This window comes from Dermacentor andersoni, chromosome 2 (assembly GCF_023375885.2).
Source record: "Dermacentor andersoni chromosome 2, qqDerAnde1_hic_scaffold, whole genome shotgun sequence".
NCBI lineage: Eukaryota > Metazoa > Arthropoda > Arachnida > Ixodida > Ixodidae > Dermacentor > Dermacentor andersoni.
Window position 1 is genome coordinate 53,200,531 of NC_092815.1, and position 27,671 is coordinate 53,228,201.

General features: G+C 45.1%; 1 protein-coding gene across 1 annotated transcript in view; it reads left to right on the plus strand.

Annotated features, from left to right (window-relative positions):
• Positions 1-25,639, plus strand: part of LOC126542312 (gonadotropin-releasing hormone receptor-like) — a 34,552-nt gene extending 8,913 nt beyond the window's left edge. Inside the window, exons 2-3 of the mRNA XM_050189330.2 lie at positions 17,281-18,271; positions 24,676-25,639. Coding sequence (XP_050045287.1) covers positions 17,492-18,271; positions 24,676-25,053 — 1,158 coding nt within the window. The 5' untranslated portion in view covers positions 17,281-17,491 and the 3' untranslated portion in view covers positions 25,054-25,639. The remainder of the gene's footprint in view (positions 1-17,280; positions 18,272-24,675) is intronic.
• The last annotated feature ends 2,032 nt before the right edge of the window (positions 25,640-27,671 follow it).

The window sequence follows — 27,671 nt, forward strand, 5'->3', positions numbered from 1 at the left end:
GTGTAGTGCATGTCAAAGAAGGAGCAGCACACTGATACTACTTCACACTCCGTGCATGCGATACGCAGGCTATTCTACTGTACAATTAGCCTTGCCGGATTCTATCTCTGATGTTCCTGCAACTTCGGGTGAATGCCGCGCTGGAGGGGCAGGAAATACTGGCCATGTAGACGTTTCCCTCACAGCAGTTGTTGTCTGCCCAGAAGACCACCGCTGGCGACGTCGGCGATGCCGGATAATTGCAGTGGCTTCTCTGTGGGTCGAATTCCGCTGACTATTTTCTTAAGGATAGCAGACACGTTCTTAATTTGAGTACAGTCTTTGGTAATGACGTCATGATAATCCTGGAAGTTCAAGTTTTTAAAGGTTGTCGCAGGGGCAAGAGCCTTTTGCGTGGTTCTCCACCTACCGAGCACGCACACCACTTAGCGTGTTCACATGGTTTTCCCAAGTCCGAGCTTCAGTGTGTGAAAAAAGCGTGATCGGCGTCTTTGTCCGTTCACACTTTTCCTAACAATGAATGCGCACCAACTGTCCCAGCTCGCCATTTTAACCAAGCGTCAGGCACTTGTGGCTTTGAAGTAGTTTTGGAACAAATGGACGTACTATGTTCCAGAAGAAGCAAACCTTCACATATGTCACCCTTAAAGTTAACCTCGACACAGCGGGTGTTCCTTTACTTCCTTTACTTCAAGAACCTTCAAGCGTCAGTTACATTCTGAAAGCCCAGGCGCTGTACGTCTTCCCATAATTTTCTTATAAAAAACTTCATGACCCGGCTCACAAAGTTCTTACATTTGTTGCGCAAACCATATTTATCAGCGAACACGTCAGTCGGTCTCACTGCTGGGGTTTAAATGACTTCTGCTGTGTATTGTATCCGATGTGAAATAAAACGTATAAGACCCAGGTCATACCCTTAATAAGAGCGGCGGCTGGCCGGATTACGTGGTCCGAGCCCTCCGACGATTCTGTCCGCCGAGGATTATTGACTACGGCAACTTGTCATCAGCGCTACGAGTAAAGTGCCCATGTCAGTCAAAGAGAACGTAGGCATCACGTGTGCTTGCTTAAAATGCGTATCAATACAGTTCATAACGAACTTCAGCGTACATTGTCATCTTATACAATGATTTCCAAGGTGCTCTGCCACTGCTGAGGCCTTCGTGTTCTTTGCCCAGACATCTTTTTCGCTCTTAATGCGTTATTACAATTCATGTAACCGAATCGCCTATCTTTCAACGATAAATACATGGTAAAACTAGTTTTTGCTTGAGCTAGTTCGTCAGATATGGGACCTTCGGTGCAGCATGAGAGGATCAAGCACGACAAAAATATAAAAAGCACTCGCTTTGTTTCGCTGTGCTATTCTCTCTAGTCATTTCCGTTCGCGCTTCGCATCACTGTCTTTCCTTTGCTGGTTCGCTGTCTTATCCACGTTTCCGACGCAGCCAAACTTGTTAAAAGAAGGCAGCCTGAAAAGGCTGTTAGAAAATAGTGCGAAGGAAGAAAGAGATAGGAGCTTGCATCTCGAGACGAAGAACCGGCATACTCCGACGTAGTCGGAGTCGGCGTGACACTTGATAGACAGAAGGAGCCCGTGTATACCTACTGGGGGACATGCCTGATTCCGGACGTCTGGCTGGCAGTCTAAGCCATTACTGGGAGAAGTATTCTGGCGGAAAATGGACGTATCATGATATTTTAGCATAGCCGAGGTGCTCTCAGCGCATCACACTGTCAACAACTCTTACTCCACTTCAACCAACCGCGTCTCAGTGTCGCCCGAGGCACCGAAAGTACATTTCGGCACTCACGATGTCCACATTGTGCGGCTATACCGTTTTCAAGCAAGTACAGTCGGAAAAAATGCACATAGAGGATTGGCATTATCATTTTATACGTTCAATATACTACAGAATTCCACAAATAGCATGAGCAAGGAAAGCCACGGCAGCGAGACCGACTGACATTTACGGGGATGACGACGGCGGGCACAACAAAGGTACAAAGAGCTCTGTGATATTTGATCACCAAGTTCCCCGAAGGTTAAGCCAGCTGCCTTAAATTCCTAGTTTGAAATCTACGTTTTCGTCTGCAGCCTGCATTATGAACTACTGAGTTCCCAGAAAATGTGCGGGCACTGTTTCCCTATAGAATCGGTTTATTTGCATTCCGAACATTGCATGTTCTTTTGCAAATAGCTTTCAACGCTAACCTATAGTTGTGCGCGTTTATAAACTCTGTTTGGTCTTCTGCCTATTATCTGCCACTAACTTGAAAGGTCTGCGACGACAATGTAGACTAAAGATGCATAATTTTCGCCGACTTACTCTGATACTGGCATGAAGGCGCGACAGTGAAGCACTTCTCATCTGCTTTACAAAAATGGCATCAGCTTCGCCTAAATATCAATGAAGAGGATATCGCTGAAATCTCAACTCTGCGCTCATCAAAGACATTTGCTGCCGTGGATATTCAGGTGTGTTAAAACGAGGGTAGAGCAAGGTGCTTTGGCAGATGTCGAAATTCACACGGAGGTAAAAACAAAAACCGCTCTCTTTCCAAGAAAGTTCCGAAAAGCGACACAAATAAAACATATTACATAAACAGAAAAACACAGTAGCCTAACGGGGTAAGCTTAAAGAAACGTCAGGCATAAAAGAGGTTCGGTGGACAATAATATATTTCGCCGAAGACTCTCGCCCGTTTAGCTGTGGGGCCGTAATTAAAGGGTTTGGGCTGTGCGGTGACAGCTGCAGTTTTCGAGATACATCGGCTGAATCGAGACGGCAGTTCGAACTACTAGGGCTATTCCGAATAGGTTGTTTCTCACGGCAACCCACTCGGCAACAGACTTGCCGAGACTCATGACTCGGCAAGTCTGTTGCTATGGGGATGCCTTGTATACGAATGCTTATTAATTCCTTACTTGAGCGGTTTTCACAACTCTTAGGCGCGGCTTGTGTAGATGAGAGGGTTCAATAAAACACCGGCGCTTCTGTCTTTGCCACAATGTCCAGTGCTACTTTCTTCAATTTGTTCAATCGGTAGACACGCGACCATTTTAGGAGAAAACGATACCTGGAAGCAGGCCCCAAAGCGAGCATTGCAGAAGTTATATTAATTGACAGTACTCACTGGCTGTTTCCAGGCGTGATGTGTGCCCTCACATGTGTGTAGATATGGCGCTCACTCTATTAAATTTCTTTCCTTTCTTCATCTTTAATGGCATGGTCGATAACTGCATGTCCGTCTAGTTTACGTTTTTTTCCTTTCGTCCTTCGTTCAAGTATGTTTCTTTCTTTCTCTCTCTCTAATTCACGTTGTGTTCTTTCAACACGACTATTTGAAAATTTCCAATATCTTCATTTTCACATAATTTGATGGTTTGTTGACGAGTGTGTAAATTAAAAAAAGAGCAATCGGACTGTTCTTGCTGGTTCTCGTGTACTTTTACCCGCGCGCTGCCTACTGTATGGCCGCAAGGGACTCGGTCGGCCATCTAAAAAAAAAAAAAAATCTTGAACCCCATATAACGTGACCTGGATTCAGGCTGCTCAGCCAGTCGAGCAGACTGTGTGAATTGGAGAACGTACACAGTTTGGCTTTGAACATTGCTATTGTTTGACCTATTGCTGGACCTAAAGAAAGAAAGATGGATCTTGTTTAAAGCAAAAGAGGCTGTATTTCCTAAATTCGCTGTTCGAAGCTGGACTGCCGTTTAATCTTTTACAGTGCTCATTCTGCTTACGAGAGATCTTAATGTGTGATGGTATGCTCGCATCTCTGTTCGTCACTTAACACCGGAATAAATCGCATTGGTTTAAATAATGTTCCTGTCGTTCAAGTTAAGGGTTCACATTTCGCAAATTGCACGCTTAACCAGGTTTTATAAAGAGCAGATAAACACTCCAAGCGAAGCAGAAGGCGTCTACTACGTAGATGCAAATGGCTTATAGCTTGACCAAGATATCGTCCGTAGCTCTGTATCCTGTGAGAAAAGCCAGAGGATAAACACACAATTTAAACATATCGGTGTTCTTATGTGTACAGGCATGAGCTCTCGTCTATGGTTCCCATCACGGACTGTATAGAGTAAAAATAGTTGCAGCTTTTATTGCTATGCGCTCAACGATGCAACATTAACGCGTGAAACCCGAGTCAATGCCTCCTAATCGCGGCTGTTGCGAAACCGCCCTTCAAATCTCGACGTTATGCTAGGTCTTCTCATGGAGCTCCCACAAAGCTTCGTTGATGTTTGTGTCCTAGCTCGCTTTTTACTTTTTTGCAGTTGCGGAAACCTTAGTGTAGCCGCATGCATACGTATGCCATTGTCCGTATTATGTTTTTTTTTTCGTAATACACGGTCGGTACGACTAATTAACGATGCAGTTTCCTTACCCTGACAGAAAGCTGAGCTAGTTGGTAAGGATTCATGATGCAAAAAAGGTGAGGCGTGCAGACGTTCGTGTTGCAGCGTGCGGCGTTCGTGTTGTGTCGACTTCTCTTGTGTCCTGTCTGCACGCCTCACCTTCTTTACCCCACTGCGTGAGCAGAAACTTGCGCAAATACCTACAATCAGGGTTTTAAGAATAATAATAATAATGATATTATTATTATTATTATTATTATTATTATTATTATTATTATTATTATTATTATTATTATTATTATTATTATTATTATTATTATTAACTGCGAAAGTATGGGAAGTTTGGATGCTGAAGAACCCGCTGCACCAAAATTGTAGTTCTAAAAACAAACAAAAACACTAAGCCAGAGAAAAATAAAACATAAATAAAAAATAAAAAAATAAAAAAGCTTTTACAGGCGCTTAGAAAGAAATGCACTACATACTAAGAGCTTCACATAAAGTTGCAAATATCTACAAATCATGCGTAAAAAAGATAAGGCAGAGTCAGCGCGTGACCTGCGAGGAGCATAGGTTGTCTGTACTCTTGCCGACCTGTTTGCTGCGCGCTTTGAAACGAATATCTATCACGTAACGTGCAGTGAGTTGACCTTCGTCAATGCGAGACTGTCAGGCAAGTTTCTGTCTTTCTTTTCCTCACAGCGACGCCGATAGGCGTGCACTACTTAGATTCATCTGTACGTTCAGGAATTGATCAGCGTGGCGCCATGATATATCGTAAAAGGGAGATGCCAGTGACCTGATTTTTGAAACAATGTGGCAGTGCCGGATTAGGCTCAGTGGCTGAGAAACAACCACATCTTACGAGTTTGGCCCTATGGTGACGCAGTCAACGATATTCATGAAACGTAGGAGACACGGACACCTCTAGCTTGCATACGATTTTATATTGTTACTACGAGGCAACCGCCGTGTGCGGCCATCCATATAATGTCTGTCACCTATATAGAAGCAAAAGGTTAAGATAGGACATTTCATTTGTCTCGCGCTGTGACTCATTTTGTGAAACGTCGACTTTAATCCCATAACTATTTGCGATGACGTTGATAGAGAAAAAATCACACACATTTTCCATAGTCGCCAAGAAACCTTTAGGGGTACTATTAACACTATATATGAATCTTTTAAAACCCCTTCACAGATAGGTGTTGTTTTTAGAGCACAACTCTTAGGTGCCCGTTCTGCGGCGAGCGTCGGTTTTGGCGTCAGCCTAACCGAGCGAGCGAGCACAGAGAATAGAGAGTTTTAGTTGGTCTGCGTATGCGCATTACCGTCGCCCCTAGTTCTTGCGTACGCAAGCCGCTTGCGTTCCCTAAACTAAAACTCTCTAATGACGAAAGAGCGAATGAGGAGCGCAGCGGACGAATACGCGCGCGAGGAGGAAATCGGAGGCGGAAGGCACGGCGAAAGCGTCTGTAAAAAATTACTGAATGGTGTAACGCCAATTTTCTAATTATAAACCTTACGAAAACGCAATTCATGTTATTTAAGTCATCACAGAGACATTTACCTTGCTCTCCGACCATAACTCTGAATGGGCATGACATTCCTGCCTCCACTTGTGTTTCTTTCGTCGGCATCAAATTAGATCCCCACCTTAAGTTTACTAACCACATTGCACACATCAAACAAAAAACAGCATTTGGCATTAGAGCACTACTCAAATCACATGCATTTTTTTTTTCCAAAGAAGCATTATTATCGTTATACTTCGCTTTCATTCATAGTCATATCATTTATGGTATCGCTTCTTGGGGTAATACTTATCATTGTCATCTTTCCTCTATTCAGCACATTCAAAATCAGGCTATCCGCGCTTTATAACGCGAACCCATTTTTTCTCTAACGCCTCTTCACAACTACGTACAAACCGCATTCTTCAAGTTACTGATTTGTTTAACTATCATATAGCGATATTATTTTTGAAATTACTGACTCAACAAGTTTCTTACAACTTTGTTAGTTCTGATCTCCGTTTTAATCCCAATAACACAAGGTTTGCAGCACAAGGAAATTTCTTGTTGCCTTTATGTCATACTAATTACGGAAAGATGGCTTCCTCTTGTTGCGTGCTTAAACTTTGGGACAGTCTTCCATATTCCATTAAGTTGTCAACTACCTTGTACTCTTCCAAATATGAACTCAAGAATTATTTGCTGTCTGATTAATTTCCTACAATGTTACTTTGCTATTTAGAAGCTGTGGAATTACTATTGATTCTGCATCTTTCCTCTTCCTTTTGTCTTTTATGTGTGTCGTCACTCAGTTTCTTGGTTATATTTTGCTTATGTCATAATTTGTTTCTCTGCTCTGTATACCGCTTTATTTATTTTTTTTATATAACTTCTAATCGAAGGGCCCCGGTACAGTCTTTTATTTTGGGACCCTTGTCTGTATACCATTTTTTCTAATAAATTGTTATGAACGAATAATAAACTGAAACTGACACTGAAACTGAAGACAAGCGTAGTGCGGCGACGATGGCTACGAGATAGCGCCGGAATAGCGCGCGTCGTCTGGGAGGTATGTCTGCGGTGGTGGCGGCTGCTATGAATCGCGCCCACGCATCACCCACGCATTGCCTCTCGCGATCTCCAGATTAGCGAGGCAGTCACGCCACACTTCACTACATTTTCAACGTGCCGCATGAGGCAGATTCTCCGCGCCAGCCAGTCTATAGCGAGGTCAAAGCACGCATAGAGCTGCGCTCAGATTTCGCATTAGGTAGTATCGTAGTCGTCGGTGAATTTCGTGCCTTTTTTTTATTGGCATGTTGCATCATCCATAGCTTCAAGAAATTGCCTAGACCACACATGACTGCTCATTCTCTTGACGGTACACTGTGTGACCTCTAAGGAACTGTTCGTGAGATAATACGTTGATGCGATTCAGTCCATGATGCTCGTTCGAATAGTATTAAAGTATTTGTATTACTGCAGGAACGGGAAAATACGGTTAAAGAAAGGCTAAAGCTCAATTATATAGTGTTACGCTTGAATGGTTTTACCAAAAAGGAGGGCATTAAAGGATCCTTGCGGCGTTTTGGCAAACGTTCATGAGCTTCAATGAGAAATCAATGTCGTCCCTTTGTCCCTGAGAAGCCTGTAATCGCTTTTGTACGGTACGACGCTTATATCTTGTTATTTCGCTTCACGTCTGGCTCTGATGACAGAGCCTTCAGGGACTTCAAGCGTAATGTTCAATCAATATATTTAGTTCGCTTGCTTCTACTTATCATCTGTGTCTCTTCTTCTTGTCGTCTGTGTTTTTTTTTTCTTGTTTTTTTTTATAATCGCGTCGCTCCAGATTTTTATAATGGAGACCATACATCTCGACATTCTTTCTCGACTTTGTGCTGATTTTCTTTTCGTTACTTGCTCTCACACTACTTTTTTCATCTCTTCTTTTTTCATATTGCATCCCGGCTGGCTTTGATTACCCATTCGTCCATCAAAAGCATTGTATGGTTGGCGTGCTTTCCCAGGCCGCAGAGATCCAGACACGTGCTGCCCTTCGTTCCTCCTTTTTTTTCAGCACAATATTGAGAGCCATAAAGCATTTGAAGAATCTTTTTTCCAGTCCTCGCATGGGCTCTTGCGAGAGCTAGAGAATCGAACCAAGGATTGTATAATCTAGGCTATAGTTTTCAATGGACAACCTGCGTTTTCTTTAACCTATGACTGCGAAAAGCAGTTGGATCTGAACATACAAATTACCACACGGTGTTCTATATATTAGTTGTACCACAAGCAAGAGCTCTACGGCTGCATTAGAGAAAGCAGCAATGTTGTTCGACAGTTTTCACAAGCGCCTAAATCTTCATTTCTGTTGCTGCTTTCAAGTCAATGCAGTGAGGATTTTCTAATGCGATGACATTTTACGAAAAAAAGAATACTGCGACAGCTGCCAACTTAGGTCGTTCCAAACACGCTACCACACCAGACAAACAGCAGGACCAGCACAGTTGCAAAAGAAATAAAAACGCGAAATGCAAGTTGGTTAAGACCCATGCATAAGTTTGTTTAATTCTCGTGGTGGCCTTGTGTGTCTGCGACGCAGAAAGCCGCGGAAACGTCGCTAAGCTTTTTGTGGTAAACCGACTTACACGACCGCGTGTGACAAACTGAAGGATAGATGCCTCTGCATGTGTGTGTGTGTGTGTAGCGGGGGGGAGGGAGTACACACGCTGTAGACTTCTCTTGTTCTCCTCTTTCACACCCCCTTCCCTAGTGCAGAGCACCCAACCGGGCTCAGCCTGGCTAACCTCCCCGTCTTTTCCTTGTAATTCTTCTCTCGCTCTCTCTTTTCTTTTTATAAATTTTCGAAGCATACTGTAATGATAAGGCTTTTCCTCTACTTGCTTCTGTTACCGTAAAATTGTTGCTACATTGTAGCACCTTTTTATTCGTGACCCTATACCGAAAATATTAATTAATCATCTTATGCTTCACGAAGTAATCTTCGACTCCTGGTGATTCTCTGAACAAATTAGCGTGAGTAAAGGCATGTGCTCAACCTAAGCCGTAGCGTACCATGAGGACGATTGAAAGAACCAAAGAACGAGCCAAGAGAGGCTTGCTTTTAAATTCATGTAGGCGAGAGAGTTATGGAATTAGCGGGGGGGGGGGGGGGGATAGCAAACATATCTCTCTGCTCTGCAAATAGCTGAAATAGGGAACGCGGATGAATTCAGTTAAGGTATCGCTAAAGGTGGGCAAAATAGGATGAGAAGTACTTAAACGGAGTTCGGAGTTGAAAGAACAGCTCTGGGCCGTCCGGCAAGCCGAAGATGCCGCCCGAGTCCAAGGACTTCGAGCCGCCACATGAGGCCACCACAAAAAAAAAAAAAAAAAACTGTAGGACAATTCTTTTTAACAACGTTTATTTTCTCCTTCTTCTTTTTCGAGCTTTGAGGTGGAAAACGGCTGAAAAGTAAATACAAGTATTTTGCCGTTTAAATGACATCCGGAATATTTGACAATAGATGTGTATTTCTTTATTCGATTTACGAAAATCTCTAACCCCCACATGTAACACAAAAAAGATACAGCATGTCTTTATTAAAAATCTAGGGATGGGATACGAAGCTTTCCTCTTGCTCCTAGCATCTGGAGACAAAAGGGATGGTATAGGGGGATGGGGTTTGAAGGTGATGCTTGGTTTTAGGTATACTACTCCAGCCCTTCGGTGAACGCAAAAAACTTAATAAATTGGAGTTCTTTTAGTTACGTTTCCAGACAGTCATTACGATCTTGAACAGAACTCAGTTATTTTGCTCACGCATTCGCAAAGTTACATCATCTGTAGCCAGTGTGTATATATCTTAGAAAAGCCTTACAAATGAACGCACAGCTTGGAAGCAGGGAAGGAGAACCAGCATATACTTACATGAAGCAGTGACACAAACCTAAGGCTAGAACATAAGCGAAAAGGAATGGTTAAAGGGCTACAACATTTCTTTGAAATATAACCGTTCCCTTACCTTCGGTAGTTCACAAGAGGCCGCCCTTTTGAGAATATTGGAACCCAAGACGCTAAATGTTTTTTTTTTTCGACGTACCTAATGTTTACGTGCTTCTCATCCTATCCTTCCCACCTTTAGCGATACGTTAACTTCAGTGAAGTGATTTAAGATATTAACCTGGCTCCTTAAGCGTGGTTAGTCTTGCGCCACAATTTTTTGCTGCAGTCCACATACTCAAACAACGCTCTGTACTACTACGATTGGGAGATACGTACAGTTGCCGATGTATAGCCACCGTGTACCGCACATTTAATAAGGACACTCATGAAGCCACGTAACATCGCATGCTACATGAATGACGCAAGGTCTCAAGTATAGAAGCCAACTAGCGCTTCCGTTCCTGTTGCGATCACCACTCCTTCCTTTTATTTCTTTCGCTGTCTTTTTCCTGGGCCTGCAACCGCAGTAATTGGCTTCATGCAACCCTCATGATTTGTCCACTTTTTTCTTAGCTGCCAAACGACGGCTTCTACTACTAGGGAATCGGGCCCAATCTCCCGTTGCGCAAAGCGCGATCGGGTTGCTCCTGCAACGGGAACCGCCTACTCAACGCTACTGTAACCCGAGTGATTGATCGCATCCTCTCCTGTCTGTGTTTTTTTTATTTACTTTTGTCGACAACAGCATCAGGTATGTTTGTACTGTGCTCTTTGTGCCTTTAAGAAAACACGAGATGGTAGAAGTTATTCTAGATTCGTCGAGGAGACATCTAGACATCTTTCGCACATCTTTTCACTGATTGTAAATGTACTGAAAAAAAATTAATGGTGTTCAAGGAGGCTCGTAATTCGCGAGCCTGATTAACCAAGACGAAAATTTATTGAGCTTTTAATGTTCACGTTCCACGTAAACATCATATATTAAAACGGGGGCACGAATGCCTACGTTTGTTCGTACCTATAAGGAGACGAGTTCATAGAGATTTGCTTTTCAAGTTACTTTTATGTTTGTTTATTTCTGCGTGCAGCAGCATCAACAACAGGATTTGTTGGCAATATCACCATACTTACTCACAGTTTGCCTCAAATTTCTGTTCTACCTTCCTTCTTTCTTTATTGATTGGTATTTCTTGACGAACTAGTCTACGTAAGTCGTTTACCTCTTCTTAAGAAAGTTAAGTTTACTACTGCTTCTCAGTAAGTTGTTTGCCTTTTTAACACCAGGGCTTCTATTCACAAAAGCGACTTATACTACAATTATCATAATACGAAATTTCAGCCATTCCTTATGTTGGACGTATTATTATAGCGAAGGCGACCAGCCTTTGTCAAAAAACACTTAACAACAAAAATCTTGGTAATTCTTATTTTAGCCACGCCAAGCAACGCTGTTAGAAATATCTGGACATCTCTTGTAAAGAAATTAAGTGGGTTGTTGGTCCGCTAACGCAATAATGGCAAAGCACGTTTTCATGAGATCTGTAAAAACACAACACGCATGTAAACTGAGACTAAGACACCTTTAAGGTGAGATTCCTTAGTAATCTTAGCACTTATATGGGTTGCTGTTGTCAGACGGCATATCCGCTACACTTTCGTAAAATAATGAGTGATATTGTGGACCAAGTCTCAGAGCTGAACCTGGGCATCCGAGCATCCAACTATGTCAGGGACTTGCTCACGGAGCTCAAAGCCACGCTTATTGCCGGAGACATGGAAACGGAAGAACTGAACATGGGCAGCGAGGTAAAGCCGCAGTGCTCGTTCATGTGCCCCCTACTCTTCAACCTCGTGATGGTCGACCTCCCGTGGAAGTTACAAGACGTAGATGGCGTCCACCACACCATCTACGCAGACGACATCCCGATCTGGACCAGTAACGAAAGCGACGGCAAGATAGAGACCAAACTCCAAGAATCTGTCCCCAAGGTAGGGGGAGTTCCTCGCGGGGACGGGCCTACGATGCTCCCCCCACAAGTCGGAATTCCTGCTATACCATCCCACTCTCAAGAGGAGACCGCCCAAGGGATACGGCGGACCCACACAACACGAAGAAATCAAAATTCATACACATGACGGGAGCGAAATCCCAAAAGTACGCAAAATCAAGGTCCTAGGCATGATCATCGCGACAAACGGAGTTAACGGCGAGACCGTCAACAAATTACCTAACGGCATTTTCTTACGTTGTGATCCGGCGGATCAGAAACAGAAGAAAAGGCATGTTAGAGTAAAGCTCTGTCAGACTCATCCACATCTTTCGCCATCAGCCATATCGCCTACGTGGCGGCCTTCCAAAACTGGTCAAGTAGTGAAAGAAACAAGATTAACGTCCTCATCCGAAGAACATTCAAGATTGCTCTCGGCCTCCCGACTCCACCAGTACGTAGCTCCTCTGCCAGCTAGGACTGCACAACACGTTCGCGGAGATCGCCGAAGCACAACACATATATCAGCTCGAAAGACTCGCAAATACTGACACGGACCGATACATAATCGACCGACTGGGCATCAGGTACCACAACCAACACGGACACAAACGCAAATACACGGACGACCAGGCATCCCCCGAACTTCAACCAGGTAGGCCACCGCAGAGCGCGAGAGCTGACGAACCCCGCCCGGTCTGCTTCTCGGGCATACCCCCGAGCCGAACGAGACAGACTGACCAGTTACAAAGACATCACAGAGATATACCAACAAGCTAGAAGGACATTCGCACTACCACACAAAGACCTGAATAGTGTACAAGCAGTGGCCCTACGCCAACTACAAGCAAATACCTTCCCAAACCCGTTTCGCCTCAAACGGAGATTCACTGAAGTACACAAAGAATACACATGTAAAAGATGGAAACAAGACACAGCTACACTCAAACACATGCTGTGGAAATGTAACACCCAACGGACAAACGAGTTAAACTCCAAGACCCTATCGCTGAGGTGGGCCGCCGCTCTGCGCAGCTCCTACCTCGGCGACCAACTCTGCAGTGGGCCGTCCAACGGGCCCGCGATGCGGCGTTAAGACAAGATCTCGACGTACTGTTGTAGGAGACTTGAGCCCGGGTCGCCAAAAGCCTGCCGGACAATTCAATAAAGTTATTATCAACCAATATTGTGACTGAACTTAGTTTGCATTACGATTGGTCTATAAACAAGAACGCCCTGTTTTGACATAGATTCCAGTAAGTGTGTTCTATCTGCATGATTTATAAAACGAAATGTAGCATTAGTGCACTAAAAAGAACGAAATAAAAAAATCTCAGGCTTAAACTTTCACTCCCAAGAAATCAGTAAATGCGATGTCGGAATTTGTTATGACGGACTGAGTTTCGAGCAGTGAAATCAGAGAGTGTGGAAGGTGTCAACTCTGTGCCGGCAAGAAAAACTCACATAACTCGTTGGTTACATAATGGCGAAATTTTACTCCTTTATTGATAATTTGTCGCACCAATACAACGTTTCTGCTTGTCTTCTCCTCTTGTTGTCTTTCTCGTGTTCTTGGTGTTTTTTTATAGCACTTCGATTTCTACTGTGCACACCAGGCTGTTCTCCTTCTCCTCCTCCATTGAGGGTGGAAAATAGTGAGCTATATACGCGTACATGAAAACGCTGCTAAAAGAAGTCGTTGCTGCACAGACAAGTGCCCTTCTCCAAACATTGGCTCCATTGAAATTCCTTACGCAAGCACTTTACATCAATGCAACATTGCAAATTTTAAAAAAAAAAGGGGGGGGGGGGGGGGGTGGCTGTTCCAGCAGTTCCACTCGCCCGCGGGCCAAATCACTGGGTAGGGCTCAGTGAGAGACATGACGAGTCAACGCATTGTTGGAGTTAGAATCAGGACGAATTTTAGCCTAGCGACCATTAAACATAATGAGGAACTATTATGAAAGGAAGCGCTCGGTCCGGAGAAACTGTAAGCCAGTCTCGCGTTGCTTGACCCGCCTGCAGTAAGCAACATACTCATCCGCATACCCAGAACAGAGCGCATCGGCACATTATCATGACATATCTTCAGAAACAAGCAAGTCATCAACATATCTTATGTGCAATGCACCTGAAGTCTGTCGGTGTCCTTAAGAGCACAAATTCGTGATGCACAAAGTAATTCAAACCTTAAAGAAAGAAAGAAAGAAAGAAAGAAAGAAAGAAAGAAAGAAAGAAAGAAAGAAATGCGTGAGCTTGGCCGCCTGTCCCAGGAATGCAATTAATACCGGAATGCGCCGTGAAGAGCGGAGTCTCCCGAATAGCGTAGATTGTTTCGCAACAGCGCATTCTGTCGATCGGTGCCTTTTTATGTGGTGTATGCTCGCCTAGGAATACCAGCAACCGTTTAAATCTGGGGGGAAAAAAGAAACGACTAAATGTTTATTTTTTCTCTAAACATTGTTGAAAAATATTTAAAACATTTCTTTTAACCTAATGTCAAAATAATAGCTACAGAAAGGTGTGTTTTAGATACTGCCCATATTGCTTCCCTATTATACCTCACTATTGTAACTGCTGGTGGGCGGCGTTTCCTTTTACTTACACATGTTTTGATCATAGACGCTACAAGAAGAAACCCCAATTTTTCACACTGAGACTAATGTTAGCGCACAATATCTGGTGCTGTAACAGCGCTAACAAATCAAACAAATATAGAAGAACCAAGGGCGGAAATGAAAAGTTCACTCTGCGGTGACTCTTAGTCATAATGATTCTCGACAGAGGGCACATTTCGCGGTAGTGAAGAGGTGTGCTTTTTTACCACCTCGAGTGCACATCGTTGATTTCACTCCATCCTCTACGAGAATGCTCAGCTACCGTCATCGTTTGAGATAGGCGCTTCGTGTATGTTTTTTTAATAAAAACTTTCCAACTACAACTTCTTGCACTCGTCATACGATTGTTATCTTTGTTTGTTAACAGCGACAAAGTGAGAAGCTTTGGCAGTAAATACGTCGCTAACCCAGCTCCTTGGCCATCGTAAGAGTGTTCTCAGAGGTAATATTCTTCAATAAATTGCTATATTGTTAATATAACTAAAGACATATTTGCAAAAGACCGTCGCAAAAAATTTACCTTAGCCCGTGCAAAAGCTGACAGCTTCACTTCCGAAAATGAAGCAGCGGTACCTCCAGAACGTCAACGAAGCACGAGCGCTAAAAACCAAACTGCCGCCTACGTACCCTGGACCCTTTCTTATGGCCGCAAGGGCCGACTAGCCTCTGCCGCGACGATGCGATATTGCACTACCCCTGCTATAGGTGAGATCTTTACGAACGCCTGTTCTTTCCCTCTTGGAGGTCGACACACCAACGTGCCGCACTTAATTGTGGGCTTGAAGAAACTATCGAACACCTGTTGCGCGCATGCCCTGGATAAGACATCCAGCGCATCTCTTTACAGACCGCACTAAGCCAACTGGACTCTAGAAGAACATTTACTGAAAAACAAATTCTTAGACCCAGGCCGCATCCGCAATTGGTGCAGAAGGTTATTCGTGCGCTACTGCTGTTTTGGGGGAACACCGGCGTCCTACAGTGTACTCGCAGTATTCCCTACCTCCATCCTTTTTCCCTCTTTTATTGTCCCTTTCCCCTGCACCCAGCATAAGGTAGCAAACCGGAAGCTCGTCCGGTTTATCTCCGTACCTCAGCTCTCCTTGATTTCTCACTTTCTTTCCCTAAAGAAACCTGCATTGCTCCACGAGGCAGTGGTGGTTCGATCGGGGCGCACACGCGGCGCACGAGATAATTAAAAACTTGCACCAAGGTGAGGTTAAGCTAAGCCTGCCGGATGTGAAACGCAGCGTCGAGAAAGAGAAGACAACAACGGGCGTCGTCGAGTCCTCCTTGCATAGTCGTCGTGGTTGTTGTGCGCTGCTGCGGATGTCTTCGTCAGTTGGTACAGAGAAAAACTCCATGAATCGTACTGTGCTTATGCGCTTGACTCGCCGCGGCGGCTATGGCGCTGCCCTGCTAAGCACGGTGTCGCGTCTTCGACTCCCGGACGCGGTGGCCGCATTACATGAGGGCGAAATGAAAAAAAAATTCTCGTGTACTTAAATTTTGATTCACGCCAGAGGACCCCAGATGGTCAAAATTATTGTACGGCGTGCTATACGGTGTGCCTCGTAACCATATCTTGGTTTTGGCGCGTAAAGCCCTAGAACTTTTTTTTTTAATGATGCGCTTTCTATCGCCGCCCCCTCTTCTCACTTAATGAGAAGCTGCAAGAACTTACCTATATAAAATGAAGCATGCAAATTTAATATATCTACTGCAACAGCTAAGAAATCAGTGTATATTAAAAAAGAATAAGGGGAGCTTTGAAACACCTTTCGCGAAAGCGGCAGATTCTGCCATCATCGCCACAACGTCGGAAGGCTCAAGGGACGATGCTTGATCACTATAACGCGCAGCCTTCAAGCACCTTTCAACATTGTTCCGAGGACACTTACCGGGGGTGTCTCTGAGCTTCAGCGATGCAAAGCCACTTATTCGTGAAGCAACATAGTTGACGTATAATTGTTCAAGTGTTGGAAGCCAACGGGCTTTCTTTTTCAATCTACAATTTTCTGCCGAAAATCATCGGTATAAGGGATTCTTTCGGGGTACTGAGGTAAAAGAATTTTAAATAGTCTGCAATCTGGGATTTATCGCCTTTCTTTGATAAAGGAATTCAATTGTGCTTAACACGAGACCGTGCGGGGGTCTAATCGCTTCACAATTTAGGTTGGAAACCGGAGCTTCTGTGTGATCACATATACGAATCGCGTCGACGGGTTTGCGCACTCGCATTTGTATGTGCTTGTGTACGGGCTGACTTCTGCATCAGCACGCGCTTGCGTGCGTGTATGTGTGAGAGAGAGGGGAAAGGGGGAGATATGTATGCGTGAGAGAGAGAGAGTGTCCGTTTGAAGGTAAGTGCCTGCGCTTGGATTGGTGATCGTGCGCGCCTGTATGTGCGTATATCTTTAAATGAGAGAATGTGGATGTTGTGTCCCTTTGTGACGAAGAGGCAACGGCACACTTAGACCACTCCTCAAACTTGCAGATCAATACGTCCGTGTCGTAGCAAATTTGTACCATAACATACAAGCCGCAAGAAAGATTTAGCGCAGAGCCCTTAATAAGTATCCTCCGTAGCTCATTGCTTGTTTAATTTCCAGCGAGCCAAACGTCTCAGTTTCATTTACCTATATCAGCCGAGATCACCGTGGAGCGTTTCGTGTCCTAAGTCAGGTGACGCTGAGTGCTGAAAGGAAACAGTCCTAGGAAGGAGAGCTATAGTTGAAAATATATCACGTTTCTTATTTTTGTGTCGGCGCAAGAAAGAAAACGCGATTTCCATACAGTATGAAATAAGTGTCCTTTCTTTCTATGTCTCTTACAGGAGCATTCGAAGCGACGTGAGGACTGAGTCATGAGAGATGTCATGATATACTTCCGACATCGATTTGTGCGCTCGCAAGTGGATTTTACTCACAGCATGGCTGCAGACGCCTTGAAGAAAAGTACGGGTTTTGACATTACCAGTGGCACGATGCCTCAAACACAAATGTCATAATGCAGCCTCTAAGGCGAGCTTAAATACTAAGGAAAGCATGACAGCGGCAGCAAGTGACAGTATTGCCATGAACGATGACTACCTGAGTGGTACTACCGCCGCCTTCATCGCCGATAACGTCACCGTCGCCAGCTTCAGCCCCGAAGACGTCCTGGGTCCTCGTTACCACAAGAGAGCGCGCATCCTCATCATCATCATAATGATAGTCACCTCTATTGCGGGCAACAGCGTTGTCTGCTGGAAGCTCGTCGTTAAGCGGCGTCATCGCCGCGTTTCCAAGGCCAGGGTGCTCTTTCTTAACCTGGCAATTGTGGACCTCTTGGTGGCGTGTATCACGATGACATCACAGGTTGTGTGGGAGGTGATGGGCATGGTATGGATTGCTGGCGACGCCTTCTGCCGCTTCTTCAAGTTCCTGCAGACGTTCGCGCTTGTCTCGTCCACCTACATGTTGGTAGCCATCGCTCTGGACAGGCACATCGCCATCGCCACCCCCTTGGCACCCAGCCCCGATCCGTGGAAGTTGGCGGCCGTCACGTGGCTTGCTTCATGTATACCCTCACTGCCAAACGTGTACGTGTTTCACAACGTCGAGGTGGCACCGGGAATGTGCTTCTGCGCGTCCATATTCTACGACCGCGACGTGCCGCTCTATCACCGCCAGGTCTACATGGGATTCGTTTTCTTCATGGTGTTTCTGATTCCACTCGTACTGCTTGTGTCCTTCTATACGGGCATCCTTTGGGCCATGTGGAAGCACAGTTCTAGCAACGGCAAAGTGGGTCAGCAAACGGCTTCTTCCTTGCCGCGAGCGAAGGTGAGTTGATGTCCTGATAAGATAAGATATAATTTATTGACAGGAAGACAGAGAGGTCGACCTGAGCTAATGCGCTCTAGTCTGCTACTCTGCACTGGGGCAGAGGGAAGGGGAGTGAAAGTACTGTGATGGGCGATAGCGCCAGCCGAAACAAGATTATAGCGCTACGGTGACGCCGACTGAAAGCTGAGATTCGCCTAGCGACAGCCAAAGCATATGAGAGTTGGACACGTATCCTCAGACTAGCGCTGACTGCTCCAAAAGCCACGCTTTCCGCGCTTCGCGTTTCTTTTCATCGCGATAGTACAGTTTGCGCTGTCATCATTACTGTACCATCACCTTTCGACGTTTTCAAATAAAACAGAAACAGAACAGAAACAAAAATATCGCAGGATAGGGGGCGCACCATCGCACAGCGCGATCAAACCGGATGTGCCCGCCTGTCAATGGTGATGACTGGACGGCGCACACTATACCTTCAGTTATGCTTCGACCACGCGCTCCGCTGTTCGCGTTTCTTTCCATCGCCATAGTACACCTTAGCGAAGAGAAGCTCAGATTTCTTGTTCGTACATTAGCTGCGCAACTAATCCCTGTGGCGCCGAAAAAGAAACAAAGGCCTGGGCAATGACAAATCGTTTTCGTTTGTGACGGCTTCTTTATAGGGAAGCCAGAGGGTTTATAAGCATTGTGGTCTCACCTGTCAAAAAGGTAGCGAAACTTACACGAAGTACCCGTAACAGATCTCGTTGTATAAATCTTCCTTGAATAAAGGCTCACTATGTTCCATAAATGGCAGGTACTACAAACACTCTGATCGTTCTTTGCAAAGCTGACCTTCTCGATGCGGTAAAATGTATGACAGAAGCAGGGTTGCTTATCACAATCTTCGCATTCATTCCATGCGCGTGTGACACGTGGTAATACGAAAACTAATAAAGTAAATACCACCGACCCATCGAAGCAGGGCGGTGGGCACTTTGTCACCTCCAGGCAATTTAACAACTCGTACGGTCAAAACGCGCTGTTTCTAAAACCGTCTTGCCTTGAGGTATTTCTGTATATACATCTGACGCGCTCTTCGCTGCCTATATTTTTCTTTCTATTTTCAGAGACCCACTTGAGAAAGCCTGTGTGTACGTGTGTGTCTACGCACGTGTCGTCCTCACTGATAGAGAATGTTTCATCCCGTTCTTTGATTTTCACCACGTCATCTTCACAATACCGGTGCTCTATTTGGCAAGCGTCATTTGTCGTTTGAAGTTTGGTCTGTTCCGTGCCACCACCAAGAAATAATGCTTGAAGTGCACTCTTGTGCGCCTCTTGCGGGGTACAAAAATAACAAGAAAAAGCAGATTAGATTTCTGCCCGTGGTGGTCAGTTCGCCGCACGCCGAGCAAACTTCCACGCACGGTGTTTCGGTTGCGAGAATCGAAAACGAAAAAAAAAAATTGGCAGAAATTTAACCGCAAATTTAGCCTCTCGTCTCTTCTGATCCTTCTTGCTCATTCCATGGCAATCAGCTCTCGACTCTCGCAGCCTCGATGCCCCGAGTAGCATACGAGGGCTTCTTGAACATTTGCTCTGATCCTTTCGCCACGTACTACGCGAAAACTTCGATGGTAAGGATATTTCGCATACCCCGCCATGACCGTAACTGGCTGTGGCTTACGCGCGCAGGTTACTCGCAGGGCCAGATTCAGTATGCACTTGCACAAATGCCGAATGAAGTAGACGGAATCCAAAAACTGCCACCGTAACGATGCAATATGTGGAGCATCGCACACGTCATGCCGAGGTTGTGGGTTCGGCTCCCGTCGGCGACATGTTCTCTTTTCTTCCACTTTCATTTTCTATTTTGTTGTCATTTAATACACTGCAATTTAAACAAATCCTTTAAATTATTATTTGCTCTCTCTGGCTTCATTAGCTGTTGGCTTCATACAGATTTATGCGAGTGTCCCGGCACGAACAGCCGCACAATAAATTGCTGTATATATTTTTTTGATATTTCAGAAACGTTCCCTTAAATTTTAGAAACACGTGCAGCTTGCCGCTCATCCTGCTCACGCTTTTCTGTAAAGCCCATACCGTGCTAAATGCATGATACACGTTAGATTTGCGTAGGGGGAAAAGGGTTGGGAGGTCATGCGGGCATGAGCTCATTTTGCAGCCGCATAATTACCTTCTTGACCACTTATCCTCGTGCTAGCACTCCCTAGGTATACAACAGAACACCTACGGCGGCACCACAACAATAGTTGGCTTCGCTCATGCGCATTAGTTATTTTAAAAACTGCGCAAAAGACACGAACAAACACGTAGAAGACGACGACACTTGTGTCGCCATCTTATAAATGTTTCTTCGAGTATTTCGCGCTATCTTTGTTAAATAATGGATACAGCTACACTTTAGCTGCAATTATTACAGTGCCTAGAGGATCCGACAAGCACGTTCACTGTATGTTGTAACAATTCCATTCTGATTTTTTTTTTCAATCTCCTGACGTGGAACTTACGCAACCATAGACGCAAGCATCGGTTGGTGACCCGGAGCGTTGTTGGAACATCCCAATGACGCGCTGTTTTTGTTTGTGGGAGGTCACTTTTTTTTAGCTTTGAAAGCAAATAGCATCGCTTACGTTGACGGGCTTTCTTTTTTAAATGTATTTGGCTGCCAAAAGGCGAGAAGTGCGCCGAAGTAGAGAGGGTTTCAGTGGGTTCACGCTAGCGCATAGAAAGTAGTTGAACGGTTCAGGAGGGCGGTGCCAGCGTATGCAATTGGTCCGCTTCCCCTTCCATAGCTTGCGGTGGCTGGTCGATGATAAAAATGTCGCTAAAATGGATCCTCAACGAAGCGTTTACACAGTGACGTCGTATACCTGCCTAAAGGTCTCGACAACGCATACTGCCACGCGAAAAAAAAAATGAGACATTTCTAATGAGCCGAGAAATCCATTCTCCCCGTAGCTTCGAGTAGCTAGTGCCAAAGCAATTTTTTATTCCTTTCGGAACGGAGCATACTCCCGCTATTCCAAGAAACATTTCATTTTTGTTCAGCATATTAATGTAGTTTTAGTGCGCACATCTCACTTTGACATGATGACTTTTCGCAAATTTGTGACGTCGCCTGACAGTCAGACGAAGTGAGCACAGCCCGAAAAATTTTGACAAAGAGCGGAGGGTTAAGGGCGAAAGAAGCGTGCAACCGAAAAAAATATATGTCGTTGTTTGTTTTTGGTGGTTCGACCTAATCAAGCATAATCAGTGTCTACACGTCACATCATATGGGGAAATTTCGCGGTTTTCGGGACGTTGCGTGGCAGACCAATGAAAGGGGGGTGGCCCCAAAACTGTTTGAACAATCGTGAAAATCTATGGCAGACATGGAATAGAAACAGATTGGAATAGCTGTGCGTTATAGCGCACCAGACTGTTGCCTGTTCGGCTGCAGAAGCTAAATATTTAGCACGATAGCTTTAGCTGCCGGGTTCCAGCGAAAATCTGTTCCATGTACGTGTGTCACGCAATCATCTTTGCCATATTGTATTTACTTGATAGTTCAGAAAGCAGGCATGGAATTGTTAGAAAGGATTTTCTTATTTAAAAAGATTGCCCTTCATGACGTATATCTGTTGCATGAAGATAATTATGCATCATTTGTTTTACCCATGACTAATTCCTCAGAAAACAAGGCGAAGCAGCCTGGACACCTATAAAGCTGCTAAAGATGGTAGTGCCTGGAATTGTCTTGCAGTATGACTCAGCATCCGCGGGCGAAGGCATTCACATCAATTTTTCGAATATGATTCCCAACAACCGTCACCCATAGGTGGCGCCACCACGGCTCACGCCGCTTTCAGAAGCCAAGATCACGAGTAAGGGCGCTCAAACGCGCGCGCGATGCCTCCGCAGCTGTAGCGACGCAATTTCGCCACCAGAACACTCACCGTCGCGTCGTAATACCATGCGACGCCTGGCAGCCTCCGGGCGCTGTTTATGCTGCGCAGCACCTCAGGAATCGCGTGCTTGCTATCGCTGTCATAGTTTCGCCCTTCGAGCGATTGGAACTGTAAATAATAGAAGACTGGTGGAAATCTTTATTTATTGACTTGTATTTGGGAAGTTGCTAAGAAGCTTCCACTGCTTTTTATAATACAGGTTTCACTTTCGTGTTATAGCCCACTTCTCTGAGATAGGTATCAGTCAACTGTTTTGCATTCCGCTCAAAGTCGCAACTTCTTTCATTGTCATGTAAGGTTCCCTAGGAACGCGGCATCATATCGCTTTATCTCGAAGACTTCAGCAAGCAAATCGAAAGCTCCGTACTAAACAAATTAAATTTTGCAGTTGCTACATCGGCCTTGAAGGGAATAAAAACAAAGCTAATTAGTTAATCTTCTCACTTAGCTCTCTGTACATTGCAATTTCTCGTGCAGGTAATTAAGTGTGTGACTTACTCAAAATACATTCTTCGCACATAAGAAAAGAATGTGCCTTAAGCCTTAGAAAGTGCCTTAAGCTAGGCCATGTCAGCGCTGTATGCACAGGCCATACGACATGCCTCCGCTGTTCTGGCAGCCATGACGTATCTTCGTGCACAGTGAAAGAAATGAAGGGCTCGAATTGCGATGGACCCCACGAGGCCAATTCCAAGGAGTGTCCTAAACAAAAAAAGGAGAAAAATGTACTGAACAAAATGAGCAAGACAAGTATGTCCCACAAGGAGGCGGCAGCGTCAGTGCAACAGCGGAGGAGACCAACGCGTCATCGGCGTGGGCAAGCTGTAGGTACAAACGAGAGCTCCCTGGCTCCAATTCCGCAGGCCCAGGAGAAGGTAGTTGAATTGGCATCGATAAATCTCTCTAAAACATTGCTTCAAGCCAGCTGCGCAAGCCCGGAATCGAATGTATGGCCACGCTTGCCGCCGCGCACACGGGCCTTAGACTGCCAGAGCGAGCAAGGACAGTGCAATCAGATGGCACCATCGGACTCTGTTACCAAAACCATGCTGCGACAAATAATCGCCGCCCTGCAGCTGCTACTGTCCGCTATAAATACGCCAGTGGCGCTAACAGCGGTTAGAATTATGAACGCTATAGACAGTCTCCTTGCTACATTGCAGTAACTTCTAACTCTGCTCGCTAAGATGACTGTGCTGTGGTGTGAAGTGTACACGTACACAATGCACAGATACAGTATGATGTGCAGCCCTCATCGTATTTGCCGTACCACCACCCCCTTTCCTCTTCTCACCCCACCTCTGTTGTTCCCCAAACCCCTTCCCCAGCGTGTAGTAGCAGGCTAGAGGCACTTCACTCAGGCCGACGTCTCCACCTTTCTGCCATTAAACATTATCTATCTCTCTCTCTCCACGTTATCAAGATACTCCGGAGCCCCCCACTACGGCATGCGTCATAATCATATTTTAGATTTGGCACGCAAGACCCCAGAGTTTCATTTTATTAAATTCATGTTGAAGTCGAAGATGCATGCTCATTTGGCATCGCTGCACTTTCGCTGTGAGTCAAGAAGGCCATTCACGGTCTATTTCTCAAAGGAATATATGACAATGGCGTGGTTGAGTCCAGCGAGCAGGGGCACAGTGCGGATATGCCATGACGTGTCTATAGCAGATGATGAGTTGTGCCTGACTCACCAGTTTGCCGAGTGCTGCAGGCTGGGACCATCGACATTTTTATTAATTGGGCTTCGCAAGCGGGCCTCACTCTCATCCTGATGCGCTGATGGTGGAGTGCGACGGGGTCCCGTCATGGAAGCCCTTCAGAGAAGGCAGCATTTTGGTCTGGCATTCTAAACCTAGTTTCCTAGCTGACCGGGGCAGTTGCACTACCGAAAAAACAATTGAGCGAATTCCTCGTGAAGAAGAAATCCGAGAAATATTATACCACGTCCTTACCACGGAGAAAGAAATATTTGAGGAGAGGAATCTGGCTGGGCCGCGATAGCGCGCGCTGGTGGGCTGTTTAAGTCACGGTGGAGCGAGGACGAAATGATGACAACACGACCGACGCGTCATCTGTCGTGCTGCGGTGAAAATTGCGTTTCCATGTTCTTTCTTTTTTTTTTATGGAAATGACGCACAAAAATCTCGATGTCGTCTCATATATTGCCTATTCGGTAAACGCGCCGCGTACGTTTTGCCTTCTCGGAGAGCCGACTCACGACAGAGGGCGCGTCGGCGCCGTTCCCGACGCCGTGACCTCATTGGGACGCCCGAGCGAGCGCTGTTTCGCCTCCTCAATAATGTTTGCTCCGTGGTCCTTACTATGCTTATGAGAAATGTCATCATGCTTAATGTAATTGAGAGAGTCTGTATAGTGGCGTTTGTTGCACAGTTCTGACTGCATCCTCGCACTTTTTTCTGTTGTTTTTTCGTGCAGGTTAAGACGCTCAAGATGACCGCCGTCGTGTGCGGGGCCTTCCTTGTGACCAATGTGCCCTACATGGTACAGGAGGTCATTCTGGCGTTCGGCAATCCCGATATTCTGAACGCCAACGTGGTAGCTTTGTCCGGCGTCATCTCGGCTTCGAACAGCGCCATCAACCCATACATCTACCTGTATTTCCAAAAGAGCCAAGGAAGCAGAAGACCGGACATGTCGGGGTCTTTGCTAAACGGTCTCCCTTGCTTCCACCGCCGGGTGACACGTGTCGACAATGGCACCCCAAAGACGGCAACAATGACCGTCACTTACTCTGGTCGCCACTCGCGGACGGTCACTACGGCGAACTCTGAATCATATTCGGGCAAATGTTAGTCATGAAGGCATTCCCTTCATGCGTAAGTGCCGACGAACTGCTGCACTATGCCTGCGCTGAATCAGTGTCTCCTGAATAGCGCTATACTTACACACTCTTTCTCCACAAGCCAAGATTTAAATTTGACTTTTCTACTTTCTACAAGTAAATACGGAGGGTAATTTCTTTATTTGTCAATCTTTCACTACAAGGATACAGTGGCTGTCTTGAAGACATGCGATGGCTGTGTGCATTCGCGACCACTGTGTATGTACTGTATGCTGCCACTCCGGGCAGCATAACCCTGAGTGTTTTTGCTCAAGCGATTTACACTGCAATTACGCTTGAACAGGGGTCGCAACTGGGCTATCCTAGAAGTTTCACTTATCAGGGACCGTGCACAACTGATGTGCCTCAAAGTTTTTGTGAGTGCGATATGCAGAAAAGGGACTGTGCATTAAGTATAAGTGTCACTTTATCACCAGTAATCCCCAAGTTCTCCACACAGAAAACCATTAATCGACTGTATTCGTTCTGAAAGCGGTTTAATGTCTGCAAAATGAATTGTTGCGGGGGTCAACTAAAAAATAAACAATTCCTGTCATACTTTTCTCTGTATTTCAACCTAGTGACACACACCCATACAATTTCTATGTCACTTTAAGACTTAAAGAAAGCACAATAATTATGTGTACTAGAAGAGAAGCAGTCAGAATGCGCGCTTAATTTCGTAGTCATGTCTTTTCGGTTACTGATTGCGTTGTACTTTGCGAGCTGGACAAAAAAATTCTCTCCTGTGTGACGGCATACACAGCCGGTCACAATCCGACTGCTACGCAAGCCGTAGTATATGTATGTAAGGCTTAAAAGGCGGCTAGTTCATATTCTAGAATTAGTAGACTTATAGCGAGAACAGGAAACAGCGACGAGCAAAGCAGACACGGAGAGGAACTAACTTCCCACTAAACCATTTTCTTTCAATATTGCATAAAATATTCACCAAGCTGATTTCCAATAGAGTAAGAGCAACATTTGACTTCAGTCAACCGAGAGAGCAGGTTGACTTCAGGAAGGGATATTCTACAATGAATCACATCCATGTCGTCCATCAGGTAATCGACAAATCTGCGGAATACAATCAACCTTTTTATATGGCTTTCAACTATTATAAAAGGCGTTTGATTCAGTAGAGACACCAGCAGTCATGGAGGCATTGCTGATCAGGAAATACAGGAGGCATACGTGAATATCTCGGGAAATATCTACAAACATTACACAACTACCTCGGTTCTCCGCATGCAAAGTCGAAGTGTGTGAGAGAGAGCAAAGGCAGGGAGGATAACCACAGGCGAGTTTCGGGTTTGCTACCCTGCACTGGGGTGGGGGATACAGAAGGTATAAGACGACAAAGAGCGAGAGAAAAAAAAGGAACAAGAAAAAAAGGAAGAAACGAAAATAAAGAAGAAATCGGAACAGAATAGGCGTTCCCACAGGCCGGTCGGTCCCAGCAAGTGCAGTAGCGCTTGCACGGCCTTCTGATGCGATGTTAAGTCACGTCAAGAAAATTAAGTGTAAAGAAAGGGGCCAGGCGGGAAGACACAATCTCTCCAATGCTATTCACTGCGTCCTTAGAAGAAGTATTCACTCTATTCAACTGGCAAGGCTTAGAAGTGAGCATTAACGGCGAATATCTCAACAACCTTCGGTTTGTAGATGACATCGTCCTGTTCAGCGACACTAGAGATGAATTGCAGCGAATGATTCAGGACCTTAACCGAGAAAGTGTACGAATCGGGTTGAAGAATAGAAGACTCAATAACTTTTCATTAGCGTATAGGTGTCAAAATGACGTAATTTCTTATTTGAGAAGAATTAGAAAGAATGACCGTTACTTTCTTGAGGAGCATCGGAAAAGAGCAACAGTTAAACCTGGAAAGAGTAACATCATGGGGAGATACAGTTCACCCCTCGCAGTTACACCTCGAAATGACGAATGGTTGGGCCAGGACAGTTACTCTCCAAAAGGGGCGACCTCAATACCTCATTTCCCCCACTTTTCCTTGGAAAATTGGGATGAATAGCAAATAGGATTAGGGACTTTAGCCGGGAAAGTGTAAATGTAGAGTTTAAGACCAATATGCAAGAAACAAAGATAACGTTAAATACCCTGAAAGGCGAACAAAATTTTATGATTTGCAGTAAGCCTTTAGAATCTGAGAAAGAATACGTTCATCTAGTTCATTTGCTCACATGAAACCCTGATCATAAAAAGGACATTTAAGGACACAATAAATATGGGTTAGAACGCATACGGCTGGCATAAAAACTGGCAACTTACCGCTATCCTTGAAAAGAAAATGTTCACTCATTGTAGTCTACCGCTGCTAACATATGGGGCAGAAACTTGGAAATCAACAAAGAAGCTCGAAAACAAATTATTAAGCACCGCGCAAAGAGCGATGGAACGAAGAATGTTAGGCGTAACGTTAAGGACAGGAAGAGAGCTGTGTGGATCAGAGAGCAAACGGGATTGCCGATGTTCTAGTTGACATTAAGAGAAGGAAAGGGAGCTGGGCAGGCCATCTAATGCGTAGGGCAGATAACCGGTGGACCATTAGAATGACAGAACGGGTGCCAA